Source organism: Amphibalanus amphitrite, unplaced genomic scaffold (genome assembly GCF_019059575.1).
Source record: "Amphibalanus amphitrite isolate SeventyFive unplaced genomic scaffold, NRLGWU_Aamphi_draft 000129F_arrow, whole genome shotgun sequence".
NCBI lineage: Eukaryota > Metazoa > Arthropoda > Thecostraca > Balanomorpha > Balanidae > Amphibalanus > Amphibalanus amphitrite.
The window spans coordinates 104,689-132,178 of NW_024881624.1; the positions used below are offsets into that span (position 1 = coordinate 104,689).

The window sequence follows — 27,490 nt, forward strand, 5'->3', positions numbered from 1 at the left end:
TTATGTGGTCACTGACATCCAGCATTTCAATATGCATGCAACTCCGTTGTCCGCAACTCTCTGGATCTGAGATCCGATGTCATGGCTAACAACTTTTGGCGTGCGGCCAGACCGCTATACCGTGACTCACTCGCCTGTGGAGACCTTGAAAATTCATCCGCGGAGTGAAGGGTCCGGGAGCAATTGTCTTTTTGGCCCTGAAACTCCCCGGACTCCACTGACTGCAAATTGACGGATGGACTTTTAGCAGGCTTATCGCACCTTGCCGGGAGGCTCTGGCAGAACGTCGTAAATTGTTAGATAAAAAGTGTGGGATTGTTCCCAAATGTGCCCATACACCGCAGTTAAGCAGCTGGATGAAACTGATGGGACTGGGGGACTGGTCTCGTGTATTATATCCAGTGCTCAGCTAACGCCAGCGTCGAATCAACAATGTCAAAACACTGGAGCTGGCATGGCATCATAGCAAAGCATGAGGGCTCGTTTGACATGTGAGTTAGCGTGAATAGGCAGTTGACAGGAAAGCGGTTGATTCGTACTGAGCTATCTGCAGGACTTATGGCTACTTTGCACTGGCATGTATGCTCGCTTTATTCAACCACAAGTGCTCGCTGCCTAGCTCATCGCTAGCCGGGGTTAACTTCAGATGCCGTCATCCGCCAATGATGAGGAAAACCGGGCCTGGCCTGGACCGTGGTCAGTAATCGAACGGTGGACAGTTATTCCAATAACGTCTGATGCGCATCGATTATGCACGACCCATTCGCGACGCTCGCTCTACCTGGCGAACAGGTGCCCGTCTCTTCCTGACCTCCATTCCTCGAGCTGTGCTCTGCGGTGGCGGCGCGCAGCTTCCATTAGCGGCCACGGGCGGCGCCACCGTCGACCGCCTCCCACCCGCGCTGCTAACGGGGCCAGCGGCGGCGGCCTGCCGCGGAGGGCCGCGCGGCAGTGTCCCGTCGACAGCGGTCCGCGCCGCCGCCGCCATGGCGCTCCGGCTCAACAAGCCGCGCGATGTGGAGAAGGCCTCGTACTACGTCTGGTTCCTGGGCGCCCTGGAGAGCCGCGGCCTGCGCGGTCGCGAGTTCATCGCGCCCGTAGTCGACGAACTTCTGCGCAAGGAGCAGCACGTCGAGCCCACCAAGGTAACTCTGCAGGTGAGCGACAAGGGCCTGAAGATCGTGCAGCACGTGCCCAAGAAGGGCGGCAAGGGGCGCACGGAGCCCGTGAAGCACTTCATTCCGGACCACGCCATCACGTGCGCGCTGCAGGAGCCGGCGCCGGACCAGGACATCGTCAGCTGTATCCTGCTCATCTTCAACCCGGTCACCAAGTGTCCGGTGCACGTCCACACGTACCGCTGCGACTCTCCAGAGACGGCCGCCCTGCTGGCCAGTCAGCTGCAGACCCTCGCCGGCCGGCCCGACAACCGGGCGCACATCGAGCAGATCGAGGCTCGTCTCCAAGAGCGCGGCCTGCTGGCGGGCCCGGCGCCGCCGGAGCCGCCGCCGCCGGAGCCGGAGCCGGGCCGCGCCGAGTCGGCGCCGTCGAGCGGCGGCTCGGGCTCGGCATCGGGCGCGCCGCCGGTGGCCACCCTGTTCGACTCGCTGGCCGCCGAGCTGCGCACCAAGATCGGCAGCCGCGACACGGGCCCGCTGCTGCTGCCGCCGCGCGACTACGACCTCGACCAGACGGCCGGCCGCACCGGGCACAAGCACGCCGTCCAGGAGGACTCGAGCGGCATCGGCTCCGACGACGCGCCCAGCCCCGACCACCGCGACCGCGACCGCGAGAGGACCTCGTCAGGTCAGTCACCGCACGGGGAGGGCAGAGGGCCGGGAGAGGGCAGCTGGGGTGGAGATAAAGAGGGGAGGAGCGGTCACGAGCAGGGGCTATTTACGAGGCAAACGGTAAAAGATTGTTAACTATTGTTACCTTGGCCAGAACATGTTGTGGGGTCAGTTTACTGTAGCACGTGTGTGTCAGCTCGTGAGTATGATGCTGCAGCCGATGACGTAATTTTGTTTTCAACGTAGGATGGGTGGGCCAAAGAGTCATGCTTTTGACATTGCCTTTAGCCCCTATTGGTTTGATAGGCAATTTAAGCGTGAGACCTCACGGAATTAGATCGTGCCGAAGCTTTCGATATAAGCACAAGGGCACTGCGCTGATGCGCATGTTGGGCTGTCGCAATAATTATACGTCATGTTTTATTTGTACATTTATCGTAAATTTGACCCCACCGCAGCATATCCTTTGGGAGGTTTAACTGCTTTAGCTCACTTTCTAATCATCAATGTTTTGGCGCGGATCTATTAAATTGGCTCCAGTTACAAAGGTTTCACCACACTTACATGGGCAAGACCGGTGTAACTAGCCAGTAGCCACTCGACCTGTCTAGTGTCTAGCCACCGTCCCCCTCCCCTCCCCTTCTCGGTGACCCCGCCGGGAGTGCCGGTGGGCGGGTGTCGAGGGCGCCCGGTCCGCACTCTGCCGCGGCCGGCCAGCCGAGCGGACCCATACGTGACGGGCGCTTTTCGGATGGCCGGCGGCGGCTAGCGGGCGCAGCCCTGACCCTTTGACCCAGAGCCGGATGGCACGGGACCGGGACTGCACTTTGGTATGGACAGCAATGGTACATACGATGTCTCTGCTGTGTTTCTGCGGCCGGCAGACTGCTGGTCACATCGGTCGCCTATGCGAGTGCCGTCTGAGCGGTGGAGAGACTGTTGAAGCAGCCAGTGACCGGCGGACTCGATATGGTGGGCCACAAAGTGTCGAGGCCTCTATCAAAAAGAGGCCTCGACACTCTATTCCTGCTGGAACAGGGCGTTCCAGGGGGTCAATTCAGCTCGCCGCTTCTCCTTTAGTCAGTTTTCCCTCTTCCGGTTTCCACCGGCGGTTTATTAATACAGACAAAAAAGATAGGCAAAAATTTCCGAAGCGGTTATCCGACCTGAGGTCCTGTGCGACTTCCGGTCCCCGCCCCGGCGCGGTCCCGGCCTTCCTAGCCGACTAACGGGAGAGTCGGAGAGCGTCGGCCGTTTGTCGCGTCACGGCTGGGTCCCGGCGGACAGCGACACGGACATCTGCCGGAGAACGGTCATTAGCGGTGGTCGGCGGCGGGCCTCTGATTGATGGCGATTGGCTGCTGAGCGGTCCTGCTCGGCAGATCGGACCGGTAAAATGGACCGGCAGACCTATCGGCAGGGTAGACACTAGACCGGCAACCCAGACTTGCAGTCTGCAGACCGGACCGACAGACCCACCGGCAAAGCCACGGGTAAATACAAGGGCTGGCCCGTCGCCAGACCCACTGGCAGACCACGGCCAGACCCACACAGACAGACACACCGACAGACCCGCCGATTGGTCCGTCGGTAGATGAATGGCAGACCAGAGCGGCCAACAGCTGGCAATGTGGCACAGCCGCCGCCGCCGGCGACTATCACTCGCCCGTCTGTCCGTCTGCAGCTCAGTTGACCTCGCGACCGCCCGATGTAAGTTCGTACGCTGAACGTGCCATGGGTCAAGGCAGCGTGGTAATGACCGAAAGCGGCCGCCACAAGGCAAGGTTCATGCCGCTATTGTTCGCTGTCTCCAACTAACAGCTTACCACGCGCCCATTGTGGTTCGCTGTAGAACGTCCCATTGACAAGCAATCGCAGAATAGACCCACTTTCCACAAATATAAGCTTTTCACTGTGCCGCTCGCGCTGACTGCGGCGCGCATGGCACCGCGTCGCCGGGGATTCCGTGAGGCGTGCGTGTGTAGCCCGAGGGCCATCTCGGGCGCTCTCACTCTTCCATCGTCGTCACGGGCTGTGCTCAACGCGGCCGCGCGACGCGCCCGAGCCTCCGACCTCCAAACCGGGCGACAGCCTCGCCTCGCCAAACCGGGCTGCGGCGGAGCGGGCGCCGGCTGGTACTCCCAGAGGCCGGCCTCCTCCGCCGACCGACGTCCCGCGGCCCACCTGGAGCTCCTTCTGAGGAGCTGGAGGGGCCGGGACGATGTCAAACAGCTGGCGGTCCTGCGGTTCTGACCTGCCGCACCACGCCGGCCGGTCTGTGCCACCAGAAGATCGCCTGGAATTTACTGCCGTTTCAGAGGTCTCGCCGCCGCCTCCGCCTCCGCTTCCGTGTTGGCTCTTCTCACTCACAAACATTCGCAGTACAGGATTCACACACGCACAGACAATACCAATCCCACACACGCTCACTTAGAGCTCACGTGATTACAGGCACCCTCATGCATACACAGGGCCCATACAATTACACACGCTTACATACTCATCGTGCACCCTCTATGCATGCATAGGTGCTACACCGGCATGCATGCATGCACACCATTGCGCGGAAACGAACGGCTTACGACGCGGTCAGTGTCCGTCCGGGAAATGGGTCAATATTGCCGGCTGTTTGGCCGAATTCCGGTCGCGTGGGATCGCTGCCAGAAGGCGGTGTGCGGGACGGCTTTCTCCGCGGTGGAGGTGGTGCGATCCTGCGGGCCGGCCGGCCGTATGGGGTGCTGTGTGTGAGTCACTCACTGCGGAGGGTGCGCTGTTGGGGCTGTGGAGGGTTGGATTAGTGGGGGACTGGGGAGAGCGATGTCTTGCTGAGTGGTGGAGGGTTGCTCTCCCGGACTGGCACCCGGAGGGCCACCGCTGAGCTGCACACCGAGCAAAAACGCGTCCAGGCTGCGGTTTCGCTCACGGTATCGCGACAAAACATCGGACGAAGAAACATACTGATACCGAGTGGAGTTGCAGGACAGCGGTGACGGCGACCTGCTTAAACACTTCACAGCTGCAGACAGCATTTGAGTGGCTCTTGGGGGACCGCAGTCGTTTGCAGATGGCCTGCTGATCAGGACGGCTTGTTTGGTGTCCCGTGTCTGAATATGTTTTGGAAGGGTTCTCGAGTTTCATCACATTTGAGAGGCACCTTCAAATGCGTGACGTTATGCCAATTAACCGTTATAACGAATTGGATCTTAACGTTCCGCACAAGCCATTCTGGGTTATTCCGCATAGATACGGCTATCTCCTTCGCAGACAATGGAGCGATAATAGAACGCTCCACATATTTCAGTCACCGCGCATATTTTCATAACGCAGCGCGGTCAAGGTCTACATATTCTCGATACCGGCTCGGATAGCTCCGGCTGCGTCGCATCTGACCCAACCGTCTTCTCTGGTCCGGGACGGCGCGGCGCGAGTTCGCGTGGCACCTCTGAACGCTGCCGATACCAGACGGATCCGACCTGGGGGTGGGTCGGACACACCCGTTCCGGTGCAGAGGAGCGGCGGCTGTTCCGCCTCCCATCCGACAGTCCGGGTGCGGCACTGACCCAGTGCCGGTGTCAGCGGCCGCCGGCCGTACCGGAAGCTGCAGGCACCGGCGGGCGATGGCCCAGCGTCAGAGGTCGACGCTCAATGGCACGGTCGCCCGGTGTGGCACTGTCGCTCACAATGGGTCGTGGCACGCGCCGCGGGCAGTGCCGGGCTGGCTGTTGTGTGTTGTTGGGGGTGGGGTGGACCACCCGGTGGGGTGTTCATACAAACACCACGCACATACACACACATCGCACTCGGTCCCGGCCCCGCCGATGTGTGTGGGCCGCTGAGGGAGGGGTAGATGCACCGCTTACTCACACTCAACCCCCAACGCCTCTCCGGTCGGGAAGTAGGACTCTGGACGGTGACTGGGGCGGCTCGCCGTACTGCTGAGTGCTGAATCGATATGCAGGACGCGCCGGGTGTCGTGCAGTCGCCTCTCGCCGGCGGGCGCCGCTGCAGTCAGCACACGATTGGGTCAAAAGGTCACCGCCGCGCCGGCCGGTGCAGTGTGCGCCCCGTCCGGAACCCGTTCGACGAGCGTGGCCGCGTTTCACCACACACCAGAACCGGTCGCTATAGATGCCGATTGATTGTAGTGACATGACCGACCACCGGAGGAAGACCAAGCCTTTCTTGGGTTTTGGACTTTAAACTATTTACGGTTGTCCGGATTATTTGTTTGGTTGGTTGTTAGGAGCTCAGGAACACCTGAGAACGGTATCTCACTTTCACCGGTCAAGGAGATGGCCGGCCGATGTTGCGGCGGTGTCTGACCGCGTTCGGAGCCATCTGGGAACCACACATTGTCTGGCGGCCGCTGACCACTCGGGCGGCGTTAATCTGTTGTCGACAGGCTGCTGTGTGCGCGACGGCCAGTGCAGAAGCGGGGTCACCTTGGCAGAGACCAGTTCTGGGCAGCTGTCCGACTTTGAGCCGCCGTCTTTTTTCGTTCGCTTTCGGATAACTGTGCACTGTCGCGGTAAAGATGAGGAATGATTGTAAGCCCCGACTCTCGAGACACGGTACTGCTATGTGCATCGGCATTGTCGACGGCAATTCTGAACAATATGTATTGATGACTGTTGAACTACCGAAGTCTGCTTGTCGGGATGACCGCCGAAAGAGATGGCTTTTAAAGGCGTTTTTCCCTTTTTACATCAGTCTCGTTCAAATAGCACTTCCTTTTGTTGGTTTTGTAATTCGTCACCGAAAGTAGCCCCATGAAATCGGTCATCTGCACTCGCCCATAATTGGTTGTCGCCGAGCCACTTTCTCGTCTATCGGATGTCGCCCGGTGGTCGGTAATGGGCTCCATTGTCGCTGCGGCCAGCCGAGTGTGTCACTTCCCCGGTCGGCAGCCACTGAAACGAGCCCGGTTTGTCGCACGCTCCGTCGATAGATGCTGCTAATCGGTGCTCGTTTGAGCTTGGTGACAGCTCAATGCGCCCAGGAATCGTCGAGTTCATTGCTTAATCAACCATAGAGTGATTGTGCCAATTGCCTTCGTTTCTCATTCGACCGTATTTGCCGGTCGGACTGTTCTTGTGTTCATTCATTGTTTAAGCCCTAGTTTGATGCATCTTTATTAGCCCACTTCGGTGGTCAACAGATCCAGGTGAGCCGGGTCTCCACGCTAGGTGCGCTTTTAGGGCGTGGGCCGAACATTTGGTGTTGACTCGAGAATCGATTCTCCGTTTCACCCGCTATCACCCCCATCGGACCAGAGTGGCCTCTAAAAACCCGTCCAGGGCCGGCCGCTATAGCCAGTATCACGGTCGGGCGCCGCGACTGGTGGGGTTAATTGGCCGCGGGGAGCTGTGGGGCCTTGGCCGGTGGCCGTGCCGACCTGCCTTCCCGACACTTCACGGCATTATCAGTACACGGCTGGCTGGCGAAGCTCGACCGTTCTGTGCTAAATAGCCCGTCTCGGCGGCGTGGGTGTGTTTTTGGGACGGCCCGCTGGCGCTGCAGCTGACCGACCGACTGGTGTTCGGCCCGCCTCTCCCACTCTGCGCTCGGCTCTGCCGCGGGCGCCCGCCTATTTAGGTTAAGGCTTACTTCATCCCCCGGCCAGAACCGGTCGTCGAATTACACAGTTTGTCACGACCCGGGGAGGGGTCGAGTGGAGACGTTGGTCATCTGTCTCCCCGCCTCCCTGTGATAGAATAACTGGCGAACTGGTGACACGATCCTGATTGAATAACTGGCCAACGGGTGACACGATTCTCTGGTAATTGGGGTGAGGAATGTGTCCAGTGCCAAGGTCAGCTATCAGCCACGTTCAGATCATAGCACGGTTAATGCGCTAAGTGCATGGCGCAACTGCGTGCTGGGGCGGATTGTGCCCGCTTGCTCTGCTTCTTTTTTCCCTCCTTAGCTCTCTGAAACCAAACATTGGATGAGCTGGATGAAAATGTGAGCTTGGATTACCTTAGCTTAGCCGAGTTCTGATCAGCTTATATCTCGTAGTTCTTGTGACTAGTCACCACGGCTGACTGTTGTCATTCATGACCCTGCGTTGTTTCTTGATGGCGTAACGGTGTTACGCCAGGAGGGTAAAGACTGGCATTACAAATCAATGCAACATGTCTCAAAACATTTTCTTAGAATTACAAGGTTATGACACAACACACTATTTTAAACCATATGTATTATCCACCTACCTACCCTTGGCCTGGATATTAAATTTTCGTGGGTGGAAACAAAACTTATCATTTGTTTGCTTTTACCTCTTTAGTTGTTTTGATCAGGATAGAAGATCTGGTGTTGGCCATATGGTCACTAAAGGCCATACAAGAAGATCTGGTATGGCCTTTAGTCGAGTTCTTCTCTTTTAGGTGCACTGTCTGTCAGTGTACCTAATCGTAAGTCGTATGTGATGCTCCTGTCTGATTTCGTTTTGAAGCCGTGGACGCCCGTAGAGTTTCCTGCTTTGCCCTTTGATCAAAGAGCATTATAGTCTGCAGTGGCTACTGGCTGTAGTCCCTCACTGGTCTCTGTAGCGCCTCTCTCGCAGCCCGATTCTATTATGTAGCGCTTCTCCCCGTAGCTCCAGTCTCTTCTCCGGCTGGCGTCGGTCTCTGTAGTAGCTCTTCGAACGGCTCATTTCAGTCTGTAAGGTCTCGCGGCTTTTAGCGGTAGGTTTTGCCCTATGAAATTTAGTAAATTTCCGGCTATATCTTCTCCGTCCTAAGCTCTTAAGGGTTGAAGATGCGATCGATTTATTCGTACGCATGCCTGCCATGATGCTTTAAAATGGCTTCAACGTATATTGATAAGTTTCTGAGATATAGCCGGAAATGTGAAAAGGCAAAACCTACCTCTTAATCCCGCGAGAGCCGTACATCTCCCCTCAGTCAACCTGTAGGTAGTGTCTCTCCCCACACTCAGTCCGTAGTGTCTTTCCCAACAGTCAGTCCGCGGTGTCTCCCCGCAGTCAGTCTGTATAGTCTCTCCCCCGGCTGGCGTCGTCCTGTCTGTGGCCAGTGGGCCGTGACCTGGCCGGGGTGAGTGTCCCGTCCGTCCCGTCCCGGTGCGGTCCGCTACACTCCCAGATCGAGCCATATGGCGTCTGGCCGCCGGCTGCGCCGCCCTCCTAGTGGGCATCAATCAGACCGCCGCGCCGGACCGGACTGGACGAACGGACCACCAAATCAGACCGCCGCGCCGGACCGGACCGGACCAATGGACTAAGTTGGTCCGGACCGAAACAGACCGCCGGACCGGACCAAACCGGACGAACGGACCAACTTGGACCGGACCGCACCAGACCGGACGATCGGACCGGGCTGGACCAACGGACCAAATCGGTCCGGACCGAACCAGACCGGACGAACGGACCGGACTGTCCGCAGCATTTTCCATCGATGACAGTGCAGTGCCCCGGACTTCTGGAAAGCAGCTCACCTTCCCTAAAAGTCTGAACATTCAATGGTGTCAGTTACTTTGCTGGCTACCCCGCTTTACGTATCAAATATCAAGCACTTTGCTGAAAGATTGTTCACAATGGCTTATTAAATGATGTCTGTTTAACCAGTAAGACAATTCCAACTGAACCGAAAGCCGGCCATGTTGACCGGAGGGTTGGCCGGGTCTCACCATCCGGCCGTCCATTCCGCTGCCGTTGGGGAGCAGAGTGCCGCCGCGTCGACCGGTCCCAGGCGTTAGTGGTGGCGAATTCTCAGTGGCGGCCCGGCGGAAACCCTACCGACGCGGGCTCTGCCCCGCTGGCCGGAGCCGATGGCCGTGTCTATATGCTGCCGGTAATGCCCTATAATAATTGTGGGAACACTTTCCACCGCGGATATCTCCTCACGTATAATGATTTTATTATGGTAATTTGCATGTCAGATTGACTAAAAACTTCCTAGTCATAACTTGGCTTACCATCTGTCAGCGAATTTAGTGAGTTAGCTATCCCATGAGAACTGCGTTTTGTTGGTGTCTGATAACTGGTTACACCCTTAATGAGTGCAATAAGCGAACTAAAGAGTAGGCATTAACCGTTTCCATTTGAGCGAATGGCCATGACTTTATTGCGGTTCTTTTACAAGAAGTGGTCACATTTAACCAATGAATGCCTGCTGTTGAACAGTATCGCTATTCAGCCATTGTATGTAGTGCACGCTAGATCAACCGAGCGAGTCGACGACGCAATTTTTCCGTCTGGCTGCTGCGCGCGGTCTTTCAAGTCTGCACTGAGCCAATCAGGCCGTCCGACATTGTCTCCCAGATCTGTCAGCGGGCTCCCAGTTCTGTCCCGAGCTAACGGACCTCTCCAGCCGTCACTGCCGCGAACACTGCCGCCGACCGCTGAAAGGCGACCCGAGTCGCTCCAACAATTAGAGGCCATTGTCTGTGCTGCTGGTAGAGTCCCATTGATGGGGGATGCGCCGTTGGGCGCCCCCCCCCCCCCCCCCCCAATGGGGTGCCCTTGTCTGTAGTCTGTCTGCACAGCTGTCTGACAGCTGATCGGAGTCAGCGCCGAACGCTCTGCCCACGCCTGCTACCTCTTCAGTGGCATCAACTCTCTCTCTCTCTCTCTCTCTCTCTCTCTCTCTCTCTCTCTCTCTCTCTCTCTCTCTCTCTCTCTCTCTCTCTCTCTCTCTCTCTCTCTCTCTCTCTCTCTCTCTCTCTCTCTCTCTCTCTTTCTCCCCTCTCTTTCTCCCCTCTCTTTCTCTTTCCTCTTTCCTCTCCTCTTTGCTCACCGGGCCGGTCTCCTTTCATCTCGCTCATCCTCTCCTTTCGGTCGCCTGTGACGTCAGCGCACCTCTCACACGACCCCGCCCCCTTTGTGTGACCTCGGACACTCCTCTGCTGACCTCGGACACCCCTCAGTGACCCGCGGGCTGACCAGCGCTCTCCGGAGCTGCGTCATTACACCACTGCTGCTGATGTCATGTCAGGGACAAACCACTCGTCAGACCGGTGGTCACTCGACAGAGACGGCGCCCCTCTGGCGGTAACCCTCGGCGGGGGCCCCGATGGTGACAGTTCTGCTCCCCTCAACCGTGCCACATCGGACACTTACAAAACAATTGCCGCCTCGCATTGCCACATTGGAAGACGGACCCTTTTACTTTTGTCTTGTCTCGTTGGTCTCGGTATGCATGATTGGCGTCGTCGTTGCAGTGACCGTCGCCGCTCGGGTGAGTGTGAGTGTGAATCTGAGTGTGAGTGTGGGAGGGAAGGTCGCGGACCCGGCAGATTCTCTCAGTGAAGGCGCTGTCCCTCTCGGAGGCCACGATCGATCGGTTTGATACGGTATGTATATCCGATAGTTTCGCCTGGCTGGTGCCTGACGAGCCGTTTCTTTAGATAAGCGAATATTACCTGGTGTTCCCGGCACGCCCAGGACGTCAAGGAACCCCCCCCCCGAACCCTCCCCCCTAGCCACGCCCTCCCCGCGCCGTGCCGAGCCGGGCCAGGTCGAGTAGCGCCCGTGACGCGTGACGTTACGGCCGCGGCCGATCAATCTCAGCGGCCCCAATCTGTCCGGCGGCGACCTTCTGTGAGCGGCGGCGGCTGTATGCGCGTGAGAGCAGCCTTGCGCGGCTGGTACAGCTCCGTCCACAGCTCACAGCTCGTGCGCGGCGCTGACAGAACGCGTGCTACCCCCTCCGCAGCGTGAGAGTCTCCGGCTACCCCGCTCTGCTGGCATTGAAGTCTCCGTGCCGTAATTGGCTTCGTTTGAGCCGCGTGTTGAGCGCTGACGGCCGGTCGGGCCGGCGCTGTTTAAAAGCGAGACCAGGCAGCAGCGGAGATAATTTGCGCCGAGTTTGGCGGTCAACCGGATGTTAATTAGAGCTGTCGGTGTGGTTTTTCGTCCCGTGAGCCGTGCGGCCGTGGACCTTGGCCGTTTCTGGCGCGGGGAGGCGGCTGAGTGGTGTGCTTTGGCGGCGGAGCGGTGTCGCAATGGCCGCTATAAAGCAGCGCTCTCAGGTTGTGTGAAGCGGCTGGGTCGGATCTTCGGAGCCCTCGAGTGCCGCATCGCTGGCACGTTACCGTAATACCAGCACGCCTCTGAGCGGATCGGCCCGGCGCCCTGACGAAACTGGGCCATCGATGACATGGTGTGGGGAAACGCACAGCACGCGTGCTAAACGCCGAGACGACCCGTCTTCGGCCGTCCGATGTTTCTGTCTGGCTGCGCTCGCCCGGCGATAACACATCCGTCGCAGCTTGCACCGATGGATGCACGTGGGCGCATTACTGAAACGTCACTGTATGTGAAGCAGATACCCGTGCGGAGCTCTGAGGGCGTTCAACTGGCGTGCATGTCGTTATAGATGCAGCAGTCGCTCATGCATGTAGTATCCGTGTAGGCATGTCGCCGATTGTAACCAAGGACATGCGGTGTGTACGCTGTAGTAGGTTGAACCGGTGCTTGTATTGCGTCTCAACTATCCAAGAATGTTACTGTGAGTTATGACCGCTGGATCTGTGCAAGCGGCGGAGAAACGACTGTCACACACAACCTGCGATAAACATCCCAGATGATGAATCGATGTGATTAGAGGTTGACAGGGATTGAACCGCACAGGACCGATCAATTCACATCCACTGTTTGGTTTGCTGTTCTCCTTTCCATCTTCACACGTGTGCCGAATCGGATCGATGCGCCAGTGTCGCCCGCCTTTGCGGCAGTGCATTGCTGCTCACCGGGGGCATTGTACGGCGGCGAACAATGCGGGCTCATTGTGATGCAGCGGGGCTGGAGGTGGGTGACGTCGCCTGCCGCGGCCTGCCGCGTTACTGAGACGGCAGCACGGGCGGCCGGCACTCCGGTCGCAGCTGTCCCGACCGGTGGATCCGGGTGCCGGATCATCGCTCCCGACAGCAGCGGTGGGCGATGGGCCGACAGTTTGATGTGGGCTGATGGAGTCAACTGGCAGATGGTAGCATCAGGTCTCGTCAGGGCCCAGAGGAGTGTCAGTGGCTGGTGATTAGGTGGATGCTTTGATGAACACCCCCGATATATTTTGTCGAGCCATTCTGCTGAGGTGTGGGTTTGGCAAACGGGTGTCTTTCTGTCGGTGAATTCCCCTCGGTTATCCGGCGGTTTCTTCGGCTCACTGGTTTGCGGAGGCGCCGTTTCAGTAGTGCGGTGCCTGCCTCCGCTGCCAGCGGCTGGGGGCGGCGCTGAGCGGTCCGTCTCACTGGAAGCCGCCACGGTGGCGCGCCCAGCCGCTGCGCCGCCGCTCTGGGAGCACCTCCGCTGCGGCCGCGAGTCGGGAGGAGGCGGCGGCGTGACGCGCGCGCTGCGTGAGCCGGCGCGGGCAGCGGCGCGCCCTCCGGCGGCCGTCCAGATGACGGCTGCTGAGGCACCGTTACCGGCCGTGACGCGCCCGCCGCCGCCGGTGACGAGCTGCCGAGCAGATGGCGTGACAGCGCAGGTCACGTGCCACCGCCGTGGGCGTCGGCGCTCTGCCGCCTGCAGCGTGCAGAGGTGGACGACCCGGCATCGAGCCCACGGCAGCGGCATGACGCCTAGCCGCGCCCGGACGTGTCGGCACGGGCGTCGGCCCCGACAGACGACTGACAGCTGACGTGACGCGGCATGACGTGACGTGACGGCTGTCTCGGCGGCGCGGACGTCCGGTCGTCGGCACCAGTCTCGGTACTCCACGGCGCGCTCCGGTGACTCTCGGACCGGCAGGACCGGCCGTCCAGTCGGGCCGGTTTCTCCCGTGGGGAGGTATGCCGCCGGACCGCCTCCGGCCGGCCCCCGGCGCCCCGTCTGACCTGGATCGCGTCCGCCGCCGGCGCCGGGACGCCCAGGGCTGAGTTCTCTGTGGTCTGCGGTGGACAGGAACGCCGAGCAGGCGGGAGCCTCCGGCGGCGGCTGCGTGCCGGCCGTGCCTCCGCCCAGATCTCGCGCTGCCCGACCGTCCTCCCAGGGCAGCTCTCCTCCAGCCAGGTCGGCGTGGTGGTGCAATACGCGAGGCAGCGTCGGACCTTGACTCAGGACCCGCTGGGAGGCGGCTCTCAAGGCTCTGATTGGGAACGTGATACCGCTCGGGTCAAGGATCCGCCAATCGCGATCTCATGTCTGTGAAGTTGAGGTTCTATTTCTAGATTGCTATGGATAGGCCAGTTTAGCTTCCTTGAGCCTGTTCCTTCTCACCTCTTTCTATAAATTCCGCGTAGCCAGTTTCGTTGTGTGAGCTGCTAATCGCCTCAGTAAACTGAGTGAGAGTGGAAGCACGATACCATCATCAAATAACCTGTAATGAACCCGAACTCGATGAAGCGTGGTTAAATACCCGAATATCAAGGCCTAGCCAGAGGCGATGAAACGGAAACCCGCCTCGTGGGTGCGGTGCGGTCGGAGGGTTCTCATCCAGCCAGTCTTACACGGTTTGATATCACCCGGCGCCGGCGCCAGGCAGACTAACGGTGGTGTAGTGGAGAGTTTGTTTCCCGGAGCCGGAGGGGCCCTGACGTCCTCCCCGCCCGGGGTCGTAAAGGCCGCAGCGCTTCCTTCCTCACTCAGCGTGGGTCCACAGCGGTTACGCAACGGGAGGAGCGAAATTTGACTGGGGGCAGCTGGGGTGAAACCCGTCTTCCTGGTCTCCTGTCATGAGCGGAGCACTTTCATTGCGGCGTGCCGCGGTTCTGCCGGGGTGTGGGGAACGACGGGCGGGCCGGCGGGACTTCCGACCGGGCCACGGTGGAGTACGGCCCTACTCGTCGACCTCATCACTCGCCGACGCGCTCGAGCACTTTCTCCGTCGACAGTCGCGCATGCGTCGCCGAGCTGGATCAGATGCGCTGGGACAGCTCCTCCGAAGGTGAGGAGGTGAAACGTGCCGGCTGACGAGAGAAAACTGACCTTTGCCGGCCGGACGAGGGGCGGCGCACGCTGTAATGACGATGGATGGCCGCGTCGACTGAGTGGCGACATCGCCGACACGGCGCGGGGCCGACCCGACATGGGCGCCCGCCGGGCGAGCGGCACGACACGGATGGACTCGAGCGCCGTGCTGTTCCGTGCCGTGCTGTACCGTGTTGTGTCGTGCCATCTCGACTCTCGACGGTCTGTGGCGCTGGCTCAGCCACTATATCCGACAGTCTCTGAGCTATTGTTCCGCTGCCTGAAGGCTGAAACAGCGCCGCTGAACGACGGTAGTCTGTGTTGGTGGCGTCTCGCCTCCTGAGCCGTCACAGTCCGCTGCGTCGACCGTCGGCGGAGCCCGAAGGCAGTGGTAGCGGCAGCAGGGCGAACCGGCAGCTGGTGCCGCTGGAGCTCCATCCATCTCACAAGGCTAAAGGCACACATGCCTAGGCCTGCTGGTGGATCGCGGATCGCTGCGGTGGAATTGGTGCCATTACATAAAGCGAAACATTAAAGCTTTGTTGGCCAGCCTCTTCGTCTGATATGATCTTCTGCGCTTCCTAGTTCCTCTTCTTTAATTCTGAACTTCGGAAAATTGAATGTCGCTTTCCCCTGTATGTCATAGTTAATTAGCTTCGGTACATCAAACATCATGCACGTTTCCTGTACCTTTAATACGCCCAATACGCCGAAATCGGACAATTTTTCCTTTCTCACACTGCCGGCGTTTGAGGGCCCACCTGTCGGACAGCTCAAGTGCTCGCTGTCGGCGCCATTAACCCGCGCCCTGCTGGGGGGGGGGTGTTTGAACACCCCCCCTTGTGGTTTTTCGCGAATATCTCAAAAACGGCGGCGCGGAGCGCCGCCGTTTTTGGTACACCTTATCATACATCAATTCTACACATGTTGTGAAAATTTCAGACCAAGGTCATTCAAGGTCAGGTCACCAGGTCACTTGAAGTGACCTCACCTCATAAAAACTTTCAATGTCTGTCATAGCTACACCGAGTGACCGATCGCTTTGAAACTTTCAGCGATTGCTAAGAGCAATAGCATGTACAAAATGTATATCTCAGAATTTTGATATCGATGACCTAAGGTCAGGTCAATTTTGCGACCTCCCCATTATAAGTCAATGGGAGAAAATTGAAATGCGCCTCTTTTGGATGAAAGACATTATAAACACTCCCAAACACCGAATTACAAGTGGTTTAGACACACTGAGCTTGAAAATGGTGTCCGTGACCCTTGTTTATGCCCTGAGGTCATCTTAGGTCACGAATGGTATCTATCAGTTTTTCGCAAATAACTTTTGATAGAGGCATGCTAGAGCGATGAAAACGCCTTAGATGTGTTCAGCTCGACGATACGGATCGACTGATATGCAACATGACCCTTTCCGGTCAGGTCATGACCTTGACCTGAGGTCAAATTTTCAAGTTGACCTTTCAAGGTCAAGTTATAGTTCATTCGATGCGTCTTGACGAGAGGAACACGATGCCGGTAAAAGTAAGCTCGTACAAGGCTTGGGTCAAAAGTTATTGCAGAAAAACTGTTTTCGAAAAAATCAGCTATTTTTGCAGTTTTTGCCCCCTGCAGGCAAAACCGTTGACGTTAGGTCAAATCTGAGAGAATTACTCAGAAAGGGCGTTAATAGGGCTATCGAATGCGCTTTTCCGCGGCGCTGTAGCTCTATTGGTTCCCGAGTTATGCGTTGGCTTCTTGGAAATTTTCGACATTCGACCTGGAAATCGGCGAAATTTTGCCTTCAATGACCTCTGGTGACCTGACCTTTGACCTGACCAAAAAATTGACCGAAGTGATTTCGTCATTATTTTTGACGCTCTTTCGAACGCCGCCTTCCGTGTATCGCTACGTGGCCCAGGAGCCGAGTTACAAGGGGGGGTGTTCAAACACCCCCCCCCCCCCAGCAGGGCGTGGAAATCCAGGACCCCCAGCAGGGCGCGGGTTAACAGGACGTGATAGCGGGCACCCGGGCGCTATCTTACCCCGTCATCGGCGCTGATGGGGAGAGAGTGAGAGGAGCGGTCCACCTAACCAGTCGCACCCGTCCCCGGTAGACAGCCCTCTCTCTCCGAGCGACTCCGTCGTGCCGGTCCCGCCCGTTTAGCGTCCCGGGCTCAGCCGATTATCTTATACACGCTGAATACATTAAATCCGTCCCGAAATTGGTTATCCCTTCAGTCTTCACGATTTCTCGACATGGGTTGGACTTATGTGGTGTAGCTTTTCTCACGTGCCCATATATATGTAAGTAACCTAACGTGTACGGTAACTGAGGTTTGAGCTTCGTGCAGAAAATCAGACGTTTTATCTCTATCCAATTGACTCGAGACCGGTAAATAAGTCGGATAATGCAGTAGGCGTGAGACTTTCACGCCAACGGTTTTTGCGGGATCACGCGGTGTGTAGCTAGCCGGTAAAGCAGACGCTTGTTATTCCGAACAATGATGTGATACTTGTAACCATGCATGACCAGTGGATTGGACTTGTTCCTACCCAGTATTCTAGTTTCCCTCGGACACTTTCTAGGTATTCCGACCTATCCATACCTCTAGGCTCTAAGTTCCCATGCAGGTGCATTTTAGAGTTCCCTTACCTCCCATTGTTTTCTTAGCAAGGAATGTGCCGACTTTGTTTTCATGAATAGCGAGGGCATTTGTTTCAATGGACCAACATGAGAAAGATAAATGGCATACCCATAGTTACTTAGAAAGCACCCACTTTAGCTGACATTGCTTTTACTTTTCAATAAATCAGTCAGTAAGTCACCTGATTCATCCGATGAAGGAATTTCAAGTGTCTTCCCACGATTAATCTCTGACCCTCTTGAGAAAGCGTGGGATATTTCTAAGGGTTTCTCAGAAAATAGAAAGTCCGTCTATTGGTGATGACGCCGTGCCATATTTGAGATGATCCGTTGTATCCGATCCTTCTCTTCTGGTGGCGCTGTTCAGGGCCGGCCCTTGTGTTGCGAGCGAAACTACACGCACGGACAAGGAAGCTGCCTATCATAACGCCAACGCCATAGTACTGTCAAGGTTGGCCAGTGGGCGACGGCCACCATACATGCGAGAATCGCGCTCTGTACGACCGTCGGGCATCAGGGCCGGGCCCTCCGAGGCCCGAGTCAAACGTGACTCCCGCATCTATAGCGTTACTAACTATACCTGCACTGTTCGGTGGAGTGGCGACTCACGAGCTTACAACATATAGGAAAGACGCGGAATTGGACGAAATTGTTGGCAATGTTGAAATCGTGTAAGGCAGAGTACGCCGTAAAATTGTCGCCGTAGGTAGTAAGGGCTTGGTAGAACACGATCCACCGATGTGCCCACTCGCGTGAGAAACAATCGCGCGCCGAGATCTGTCGAGCGTTCAGTGGTGCTAACGGAACGGTAGTTGGGAGCAGTCAGCCGAGAGACAATCTGTGAGACCAGCCCATGGGCGACCATTCTGAATTCCCCGGTAGAAAACACGTGCTTAGCCACGGGAGCTGCACTTTCGATCGTCTGCAATGACTGTCGGTTCCTGATCTGAATTCCTCTCGCTCTCCGTTAGCAGTCGATAAACACTCACCGGGGGGCGTGAAACTGGGCCGCCGCTGTGTCAGATTACCCCCGACCTCCGCGGCGGCCGCGGCGCAGTGTTACGCCACCAGTTGCTAATCAACGCAGTCGAAAAGGCCGCCGAGGCCGCAGTGAAAGTGGTTTGTTATAGCGCCTCGGCGCCCCAGGGCCTGACCCGACGCGGCGGCTGTGTGGCGCGTCCGGTCGACGCCGAGTGCGTATCGCCCGCCGAGTGTGCCCCGGCCCGGCCTGGATCTGTTGACACTCGACTGGTTAGGCGCCCGCCTGGGCGGGGCCGGCGCCGCGGCGCGCGGGGGCTGAGCTAACGGTGTCGCTCCGCTCGGTGAGCTGACGACGGCGGCGGCTCGGGCTCAGCTGCCGGAACGCAGCCCCTCTCCGAGACCCGCCCGGATGGCCCTGACGGGTCGGCAGGCGGTCCTGTGGCGTCGTGACGCGTCGCGCCGCGCACCCGTGCCGGTGTGAATTATGGCAGGGGTGCGTCGGCCGCCCGCTGACGGTAGTCGGCTCGCGTGCGACGGAGCCCGTCAGTGCACCGTTCCAAATGCGTCCCCATGGCGTGACTGTGGCCACTGGCTGGGCGCCGCCGCCGCAGCCGCCCGAGTTGCGGCCCGCGGGTCTGTTCCCGTCCGTTGACCTGCTGCGGGCGCTGCCACTCTGCGGCCGTCAGTGCCATTGTTTTCTGCTGCGGCTCCCGCTGACCGCGCGTGTGTGAGCCTGCCGTGACGCCGACCGGACACGGTGGCCGTGGCGCGGCCGTCAGATGACGGAGCGCCGGCCGGGAGCGGCTCGGCGCCGTGCGTGCGCCGCCGGGTCGAGTGGCAGGGCGGGGCCGCCGCCGCCGGCCGTGTTGTCTTGTTTGTCTGCGGCGGCGCGCACCAAGGCCGGCCGAGACGGGGCGCGGTGCCGTCGGGGCCGCCGGCCGGTCCCGGTCGGTGCCGCTGAGTCGCACACGGGTCGGGCACCGGAACGGGCCGTGCCCGCTCCGGAGACACGGCCGGGACGCCGCCCCGCCGGAGACACGGGCCGAGACACACTCAACTGGCCGGAACTGCGGGCAGCGACTGCCGGACGGCGGGGACATGGCGTCTCACGGACCACTGGAGATGGACCGAGCACGATTTGGGCTGTTCAGGAGCAACCTGCTAGCCGCTGGGGCAGTGGGAGTCGGAGACCTCAGTTTATCGATCGGTCTGGAGAAACTGAGGACAATAGCTGCACGTTGACCACTCGGACATCAGCATGCGTGGATTAAAATAAGAAGCTTATAGCTATCATTGCGAGTTTTATCAGACAGCCGTCAAATGAGGCTTCAATACTCTTAGCGATATAAAACTCTAGTTGAGATTCTTTACGATTATCGCAGGCTTGAATTCCATAAATTTCGACCGTATTACTAAACCTGCGAGCTCTTACGCCGATATGGCCTTTTCCGCAACTAAGCTAAGCTCTTTCAATGGAATTTATTTTGTAGACGTAACGTAAATCAATATGTCAACGCTCCCTTGAGTTGAGACATGAAGAGATTTGAGATATGAGTGCCTCTTGGTATACAACAGATGACTTATGTCGCTAGATTATGTAAAACACACCACGGCTTGAGCGAATTTCTCAGCTCACGAAACCGCATTTGTATCCCGGTGATATCGTGATACGGGCCAGTTTGTGCATGTCACCACCAGGTAAACATTTCGGGAATGAAATTTCGTACCGAGAACGACACATGTTCCCCGGCCAGCTGCGCGCAGTCATGAATGACAATTTTCCTTCCACTCGACGGAAGGTCATTTCGAAAATGCGGTCACCTGCACATTTCCGTGTGACTGAAGTGCGCCGCTACGACTCTTTGTTGATGTCTGACGTTCGGGTCTGGGAACTGCAGACACACAAACTCTCCCGGCGACATGCCATTCCGCACCTGTCGAACCGGCGAGCCGCTCTCGCCCGGCGGAAAAGTCTTCTCGTCGAGATATATTGTCTGACCGTGTTCGGGCGAAACGGGCGAAATTGTCAGCTCCGGCCGTGTTTTTGGTCAGCGGTGCGGCGTGTGCAGTTGTTCGTATCACACGAACTGATCGTCGCCTAGATACGACACCTTTCTCCGCATTCTGGCGTGTTTTCGGATACTGACAGTCACCATTGGCTGCAGCTTGCGGCATGCTAGGGGAAGTTGGGGCAATGCCGGAGTTGGGGCAAAGCCGAAATTCGAGATATTTCGAAAACCGTAAGACATGGATGCCACCTGTCAGTGATGCTCTGAAGCTTAAGTGACTACAATTATCGCATGTTTGTAACAAGTCGTCATTCGGAATACTTCGGCTGTGAGGGCGCCAAGAGCGTTTTCAAGGTACGCGTTCCTTGTACTACATGCGCCTTTGAAGCTGCATTTCTTACTCATTATGCTACCGTTTGTCTGGCCAATTTGGTCAAGTAATCTTCAGCATGTCTTTGCATAAGTGTGCTGCCTATTTGAAATTTATACGGCACGTTAAAAAGTTATGGGCCTGCAAATGAAAGTATGGCTGGCTGGGGTAATGCCGAAAACGTGCAATTACGCACGTTAAAGCACGCTACGTGGACTTTACTGCTGTAGAATAGCAACGCGAATTTTTAGTCACACAAATTACACTTTCAACCGACACAACGGCCTGTTACCTACAAGGAATTATTTACCTGGCATTTTCTTATTATATCACACAATTATGACTTCCAGTGTGCACCAAGCGTCCTCAAGCTCTTAAAACGCGTGTCAGCTTTGATAAATTCTGGATAAAGTTTGAGATAAAGTGGCAAAACATCAATGTCGGCATTCCCCGTAGATCATTTCTCCCATTTTCGGCTTTCCCCGCAGTCCGGGGCAACGCCGAAAAAGTCACTTCTTTGATATTTTTAGTTTGTGCGCTTAACGGTATGCGAATTCATCAAATGCGCCTGGTATGTTTGAAAGGCAAAAGACTGGCCTCTCGAATGACGCCAACAAGAATAGCTTATGTTGTCTACCTTGCGTGCTACGGGCGTCAGAAAAAAAGTATTCGGCGTTCCCCCAACTTCCCCTATCGGTTCGAACAACGTTCAGATAAGGTGATAGGTATAACTATAAGGTAACTTCGGAGTTGTGATCATCTATGCAAAAAGATGGCTTTGATATTTGCAGAGGGTTTTCTGTCGGAATTTAGGTCAATATCAAAGACCGCTGTTTTAAGTGATATTGAGATACAATCGATTTTTTTGTATAAACTTTTATCATCGATTTTTCGCACAGCGAAGCTGCAAGACAGTTAACCCAACATCCCAGGGTATCTGGCTTGTCTGGCTCACTTTTCCACGACCACAATTAATTTGATGTCCTTGGCTTCAGTGGCTAACAGTCAGTTGTTAAAATTGGGCGCCTGCATAACTGTATATTATTCTGATGCATACTCCCACCCGAATGCGTCTCCTTGGCTGGCCGATAGGTAAAATTCACCGTTAAACGTTAGTAGGCAGGGAAAATCATGATTGTCATAATCGAACAATCACAAGAGGCTTGTTAGCAAATGAAAACTATGATCTGAACACTGAGCACTCAGTACCGTTGTGTCTCTAATCTGGGAACATTGTCACTTGTCGGCTGCAGCTTTAGGGTATGTCGGAATGGCGCTCGTCTCGGGAGCGCGCTGCAGATGTTTCCGCGAGTGGCCGCAGAGTTTTCCCATCGGCTGGGACTCTATCGGTGACACTGACGTCCCAGTGTCAGTGTGGGACCGGTCATCCCACACTGATCCACTGACCTTGGATCAGTGCAGTGACGCCTAGGTGTCATTCTCCACCGACCCAGAGAGGCGACAAACATGTTTTGGTCTGTAAGGGCGGCCCCAGAGCGGAGCAAGTGCCCCACTGCTGTCAAAGACCGAATCTGATTTGACTTACGTCTTGCAGCAAGTCGGAGTGATGTATTTACGATGCCCACTCGGCTGATGTTCAATGATAATCCCACGTATTATTATTGAGTTGTGATCGGCTGTCGAGCCGCCGTCACAGCCGTCACCGTCACGGTTGTACCGGACTTTATTTGTCGGTATTATCACCGTCTGTAGCCGTGTGTGGGATGCGGGTGGTGACGTGCTGTCTGTTTTGTTTGCAGATGATGAGTGGGAAGCGGCCGCCCACAGCACAGACGAACTGCTGCTAGATTCCTCCTCCCACTGGCGACAGGGGTGAGTGAAGCGCTGTCGGTGGAACCGGTGATCTTAACGGACGCCAAGGTTCTGTAGTGTAGAATCGATGAAAAAGATTTTGTCAGAATCAAATATTTTGAGCAAGATGCACCAACAAACACTTAAGTTGCGATTTCACAGCTCGCGAAATGCACATCGATATAGTTAAGCGCAGTGATCAGCACTGAATAAGCTTCAGCCAGTCACTGCATTGCTACACACAAAGCTAGCATCGGCGACTCCGACGCCGCACAGGAGGATAGCACGAGAGACTGCAGTTTTGCACACAAGGCTAACACCAGAGCGTTTTCTCCCATCTTCGGGGCTCAGTGATGTTACGGTGATGTAACAGTCTTTTGCCGTCTGATCCTTACGGTCTGGAAGGGCTTGGGGAGCTATAGTTTCACTTTTTCGGTAGGGATGTTACCAAAAATATTATTGCATTGCAACCTTGTTATTTTCTGAATCTTTTAGATTTATGCCGTGTCTCTAATGTGACAAAAAAAACATCATACAACGTCCGTTTGCAGTGTCGGAGTGAGGGATCATAAACGATTTTTGCTTTTCATATTATATTAATAAATGTAATATTAAACGCTCTGCCGTGAGTGAGGGCCTATCGGACCGAGCGCCACCCACTCCTGAGCCCCAACACGGTAGAAAGCGGCACCTCTCGAGCAGCTGCTGGCAGGAAAGCCGCTCTCCCGGCGCCATCCGAGCTGCGCCTGATGTCACGAATTAGCTGCCGATTGAGTCATGGTGGCCATCATGTCGTAATATTTATCTCGCCGGCTCAGCAGCAATGACAGGGTGGAGCCGCACCTAACAGCCAGGTGCTACGGTTTCTCCTGACTAGCGGAATTCCAACTCAGTTCTGTATATCAGAGATAGTGAAAACACAGAGAAATGGCTCTATCTAGGCGTTAAAGGTAGTGTGCCAGCTTTCCTGGACCGTATGGAGTTAATGGCCCAGATAAGGAGAACCGGATTTTTAGAACTTATCCATACCTTCAAAACTCATGGAAACGGCTTAAATTCTTCAAATTTTGAGTACCCCAGTGCGAAATTCGCCCCGACGGGTTGTCGGTCGTACCCCAACCACATTTCACACCACTATGAACAATAAATGCACACACTGAAATCGCTATTACCGATATGCTCATCCAATCAAGTTTCGATAAACCCGTTCATCATCATCTCCTGCGGTTTCGAACACGCCTGTTAGGTGGTGCGGTAGACCGCGCCCAAAGCCAGGGCCCCGGTAACGTGAGGTAGCCGAGTCGGGGCAGCGTGCGCTGACCCAAGCCGGGGCCGCGCGTCCTCCCGGTGTCATGTGATAGCCCGGGGCTGCCCGCGGGGATGCGGTAGACCGCGCCCAAAGCTGCGGCCCCGGCTTGGGTCAGCGCACGCTGCCCCCACTCGCCTACCTCACGTTACCGGGGCCCTGGCTTTGGGCGCGGCTTCTGCTCATACTTTGTCGTGCGGTGGTGGTGCGTCGGGCCGCGCGCTCTGACTTCGGCCAAGAAAAATGCGTCAGCTGATCATTGTCATTTCTGCCACTTGCGTGTGGTGAAATGGGGTCATAACTTAAGAGACGGCTTTTTCATATCAATTATTTTACATAAAATCATATTTCAAACCATAGATAATGTTCGATAGCCAAATAAAAGAAACAATACCAATACAGGCTTACAGTTTAAGGCTCGACGTTGTGTTGTCTACGATTAGACAGCTGATAACTCATTCCCGTACGTCGTAACTCTATAATGCAGTGATAATGACCTTTGCTTATTGTCACATGTGCGCCGCATTCGCGATTGTTGCCGACGCCTGTTTACAGATCAGCCCACTACAGTTGTTATGCATATCGAAAAACCGATAAACTTTTAGGCGAAAAAGGCACTATTCCAGGCCCATTTTTGATTTTTTTTTGCGATATTAGGTAAAAACAGAAGCTTCTTATCCTAGGAAAAATAAAATGGGAAATCTTTCAAGGCTAGAGTGACACGATTAAAATAAAACGATAGATTAGCTACATATAGGGGAAGCGGGGGTAGCACCGCCATGTGGGAAACACCGCCATCCTCTCTATCGGCAAAACTCTGAATTGTAAATGTAAACACCCGCCATTTCGGTGTCCGAACGGAAACGGGACGCCGCGTGAGGTAGGTTTCGCTATGATTTATTTGATTTTGAGATCGCAATTTTGCCCAATTTGTGAATTTCAAACCATCGTTGTAATCATTTGGCATGTTTGAGCAGCAAGTAAGTGGTCATTTCAAGTCAAAATGCCTTGATTTTTACGTTAAATTTGAGGGCATGAAGTGCTCTTTGTTGAGAAAGGAATTACAGAAGAATCGCGTCCCGGCTTGTTTTGCTGTCGGGGCGTTGTCGGTCCATGACTGTGAGTGGGGTAACACCGCCATGCTCGGCGGTGCTACCCCAAGGGGTGGCAAAATGGATAAAGCCGCAATGATGATTCACTCAGCTCGGAGAAGAGCTTTAGTTAGGCCGCAAACGTCGTCTGTTTTTTAACCTCACGTTTGACTTCACTGGATGTTTCGAAATAAGCGTGAATTTGTCATGCTTTGTATGCACCTATTGTCCGCAACAAACAGTCTGATCTGTGACAAACTAACAACCAATTCTTGTGCGTCTTATATGAGTTTGAGTTACTATTTCAGACAGCAGTAACGCTTCCAAGGGTGGCTGTCACCGTAAGGCCGATCTGTGGATAACATCGCCATCAGTGGCGGTGCTACCCGCACATTTTTTGGAGGACGAAAAATGCAGGACTTGTTTTCGACGTCTGTAAAGTAGCGAAATTTTATAATGGAGCGCTGGAAACTATGCCAACATGTAGGAAAACATTCCTACTTTCACATGAATGCAAAAGAGCTTCGTTTTTACTACGCATATCAGCTCGGTGAGCAGAAATGCTTAAGGTGGCGGTGCTCCCCCCGCTTCCCCTAATAGGTCGTGTTTCCGCTGAACTTTCACTCTCCTCCTATGATTAAAATAATCTAACTAAAAGAGTCAGTTATGATTGTGTCATTAAGTCCCGATAGCCACGATACACAAACGGTTGGATATCCAATTCTGACCACCTAACCCACTGACCGACGACACGCGCAGAGTGAACCGGCGCGCTCCACTCCCCGGTACCGCACAGTGCGACGACCGCGTCCGTACCGGAACATCTCGGAAACACGGCTCTCTGGCCAATCGGCCCGCCATCAGCGGCCATCCCGGACGAGCGGTTCGCCCGGCCATTGTGTGTGCGTCCGTACCGAGCTAGGAAGCACGCCGAGGCAAATGGCCCGGCGATGAGATTCTGATAGTGCCGACATACCATTGTAATGCGATTGTGAAGCATTCCCAGCATGCCTGTCTACGCAGGTCAGCCTAAATCACACCACACGGCGTACGTTGTTTCTTGTCATCGTGATTAATTTCGTGTAAGTGACTGTGATAATGATCATTATTTTTGCAAACGCACAGATTTGTAAAAGAACGAACCTCTCAAATCTCGCTAAATGCAAACGTGTGCAGATATGTAGGTAATGATTTTATCGTTTTGAAAACGCATTCAAACGTTTCCTTATACGAGTAAGTCACTTTTCTTGCCGGTGAGCGAATGAAAAACTGTTTCAATAAATGAACTGAAATTCGGGTGTACGTAAATTTAAGCTTTCGTCTCGTTGGATTATCTCCGCCGCCGTTGAGTCGTCCGGGCGGCGGGCGGGCGCCTAGTCCAGCCCAGCCGCTGTCCCCCAGTTCTCACACCCCACACCCATCTGCTGTTGTTTCAGGTCCGGATGGCGCGGTGGCCGGCGCTCGGCCGGCGGACAGAGTCCCGACACGGACGAACTGCTCACATCTGGACACTCATCCTCCCGAAAACCGCCCAGCCAGCGCCAGAGGTGCGTATTTACCGCCATATAATTACATAATTACCTCCAACCCTGCTCCGTCCCGGCCGTCCCGCCACGCCCAAACCGTCCCGCACCCTCCCGTTCTACCTCATCACACCACGATCCGAACCGAACCGGACCAAAGCGAGCTGCGGCCGAGGAAGCGGCGTCTGCGGTCGTGATTGGCCTTCGACGACAGTCCCGCCTGGCGCTCACGCCAGAAACATCGTGACTTTTTACCGACGGTGACCGCCAGCGGGGCTCTATGGAGAGATCCCGTACGGCGGACATGTGGCGGGGAGGGGTTTAAACCCGACTTCTGACGAGCTCGGTAAGCCGGTGATAAAGCGGTACAAAGTCGCCGCTCCACCCCCACGGAGCGGACACCCTGCTGTCAGCTGCAAACTGTCTCTGAAGCACAGTTCGGGGAGGGACGCGACTCTGGTGATCACTGATCGCACGGGCTTACTGCCGCCAAACAGGGAATCCTCAAGGGTGAACACGAACGGTGATTTGCTATTTGGGACAATCGGCCGTGCCCCTTGGACACTCAGAGCATCCCATTGCAGGCACTTGGCGAAGCATTCTAATTCACCGAAGGTCAGCGGTTCAAAGTCGCTGAGTTTCCAGGCTTTGTCTGAGACGAAAATGTCGGCGTCTGCCTTGCTGCCACCCACGTAATTGGGTGCTGAGCCATTGTTGGTGTCGGGCTGAAACTGCCGGAAAAGCGGGCCGAACAGCGAGCAGCTCTGTCCTGGCGGTGCGCGTGGGCCGGGGGCGGCTGGGGATGTCCCTGACCCGGAGCCAGAGTGGGACAGGTGACGGCCGGCGGCGGCAGGGGAGGTGTCTCCCCTCGGAGCCGCCTCCCGGACCGCTCCCTGCAGCCGACCTTCATCCTGCGGCGTGAAAGTGACGCCGAGCGGCCGGCCGGCCCCGCTCCGGCCGGCAGAGGGGGCAGCACGGGATATCACAGCCCGGACATTGTCCGCGGAGGTGGTCACGGAACGAGCGGACAACCACGAGCACCCAATCGATCTGAGATGGAACAGGGCAAAACCAGAGTTACATTGGAGGTCAATTTTAAGTTGTTTCTCTG

At 56.0% G+C, this 27,490-nt stretch overlaps 1 protein-coding gene across 1 annotated transcript in view; it reads left to right on the forward strand.

The window, feature by feature from the left end:
• The first annotated feature begins 927 nt into the window (after nt 1-927).
• LOC122381877 (serine/arginine repetitive matrix protein 2-like) overlaps nt 928-27,490 on the forward strand; it is a 32,603-nt gene continuing 6,040 nt past the window's right edge. The window contains exons 1-3 of the mRNA XM_043366621.1: nt 928-1,806; nt 22,408-22,480; nt 26,293-26,403. Of these exons, the coding sequence (XP_043222556.1) occupies nt 987-1,806; nt 22,408-22,480; nt 26,293-26,403 (1,004 nt within the window). The 5' untranslated portion in view covers nt 928-986. The remainder of the gene's footprint in view (nt 1,807-22,407; nt 22,481-26,292; nt 26,404-27,490) is intronic.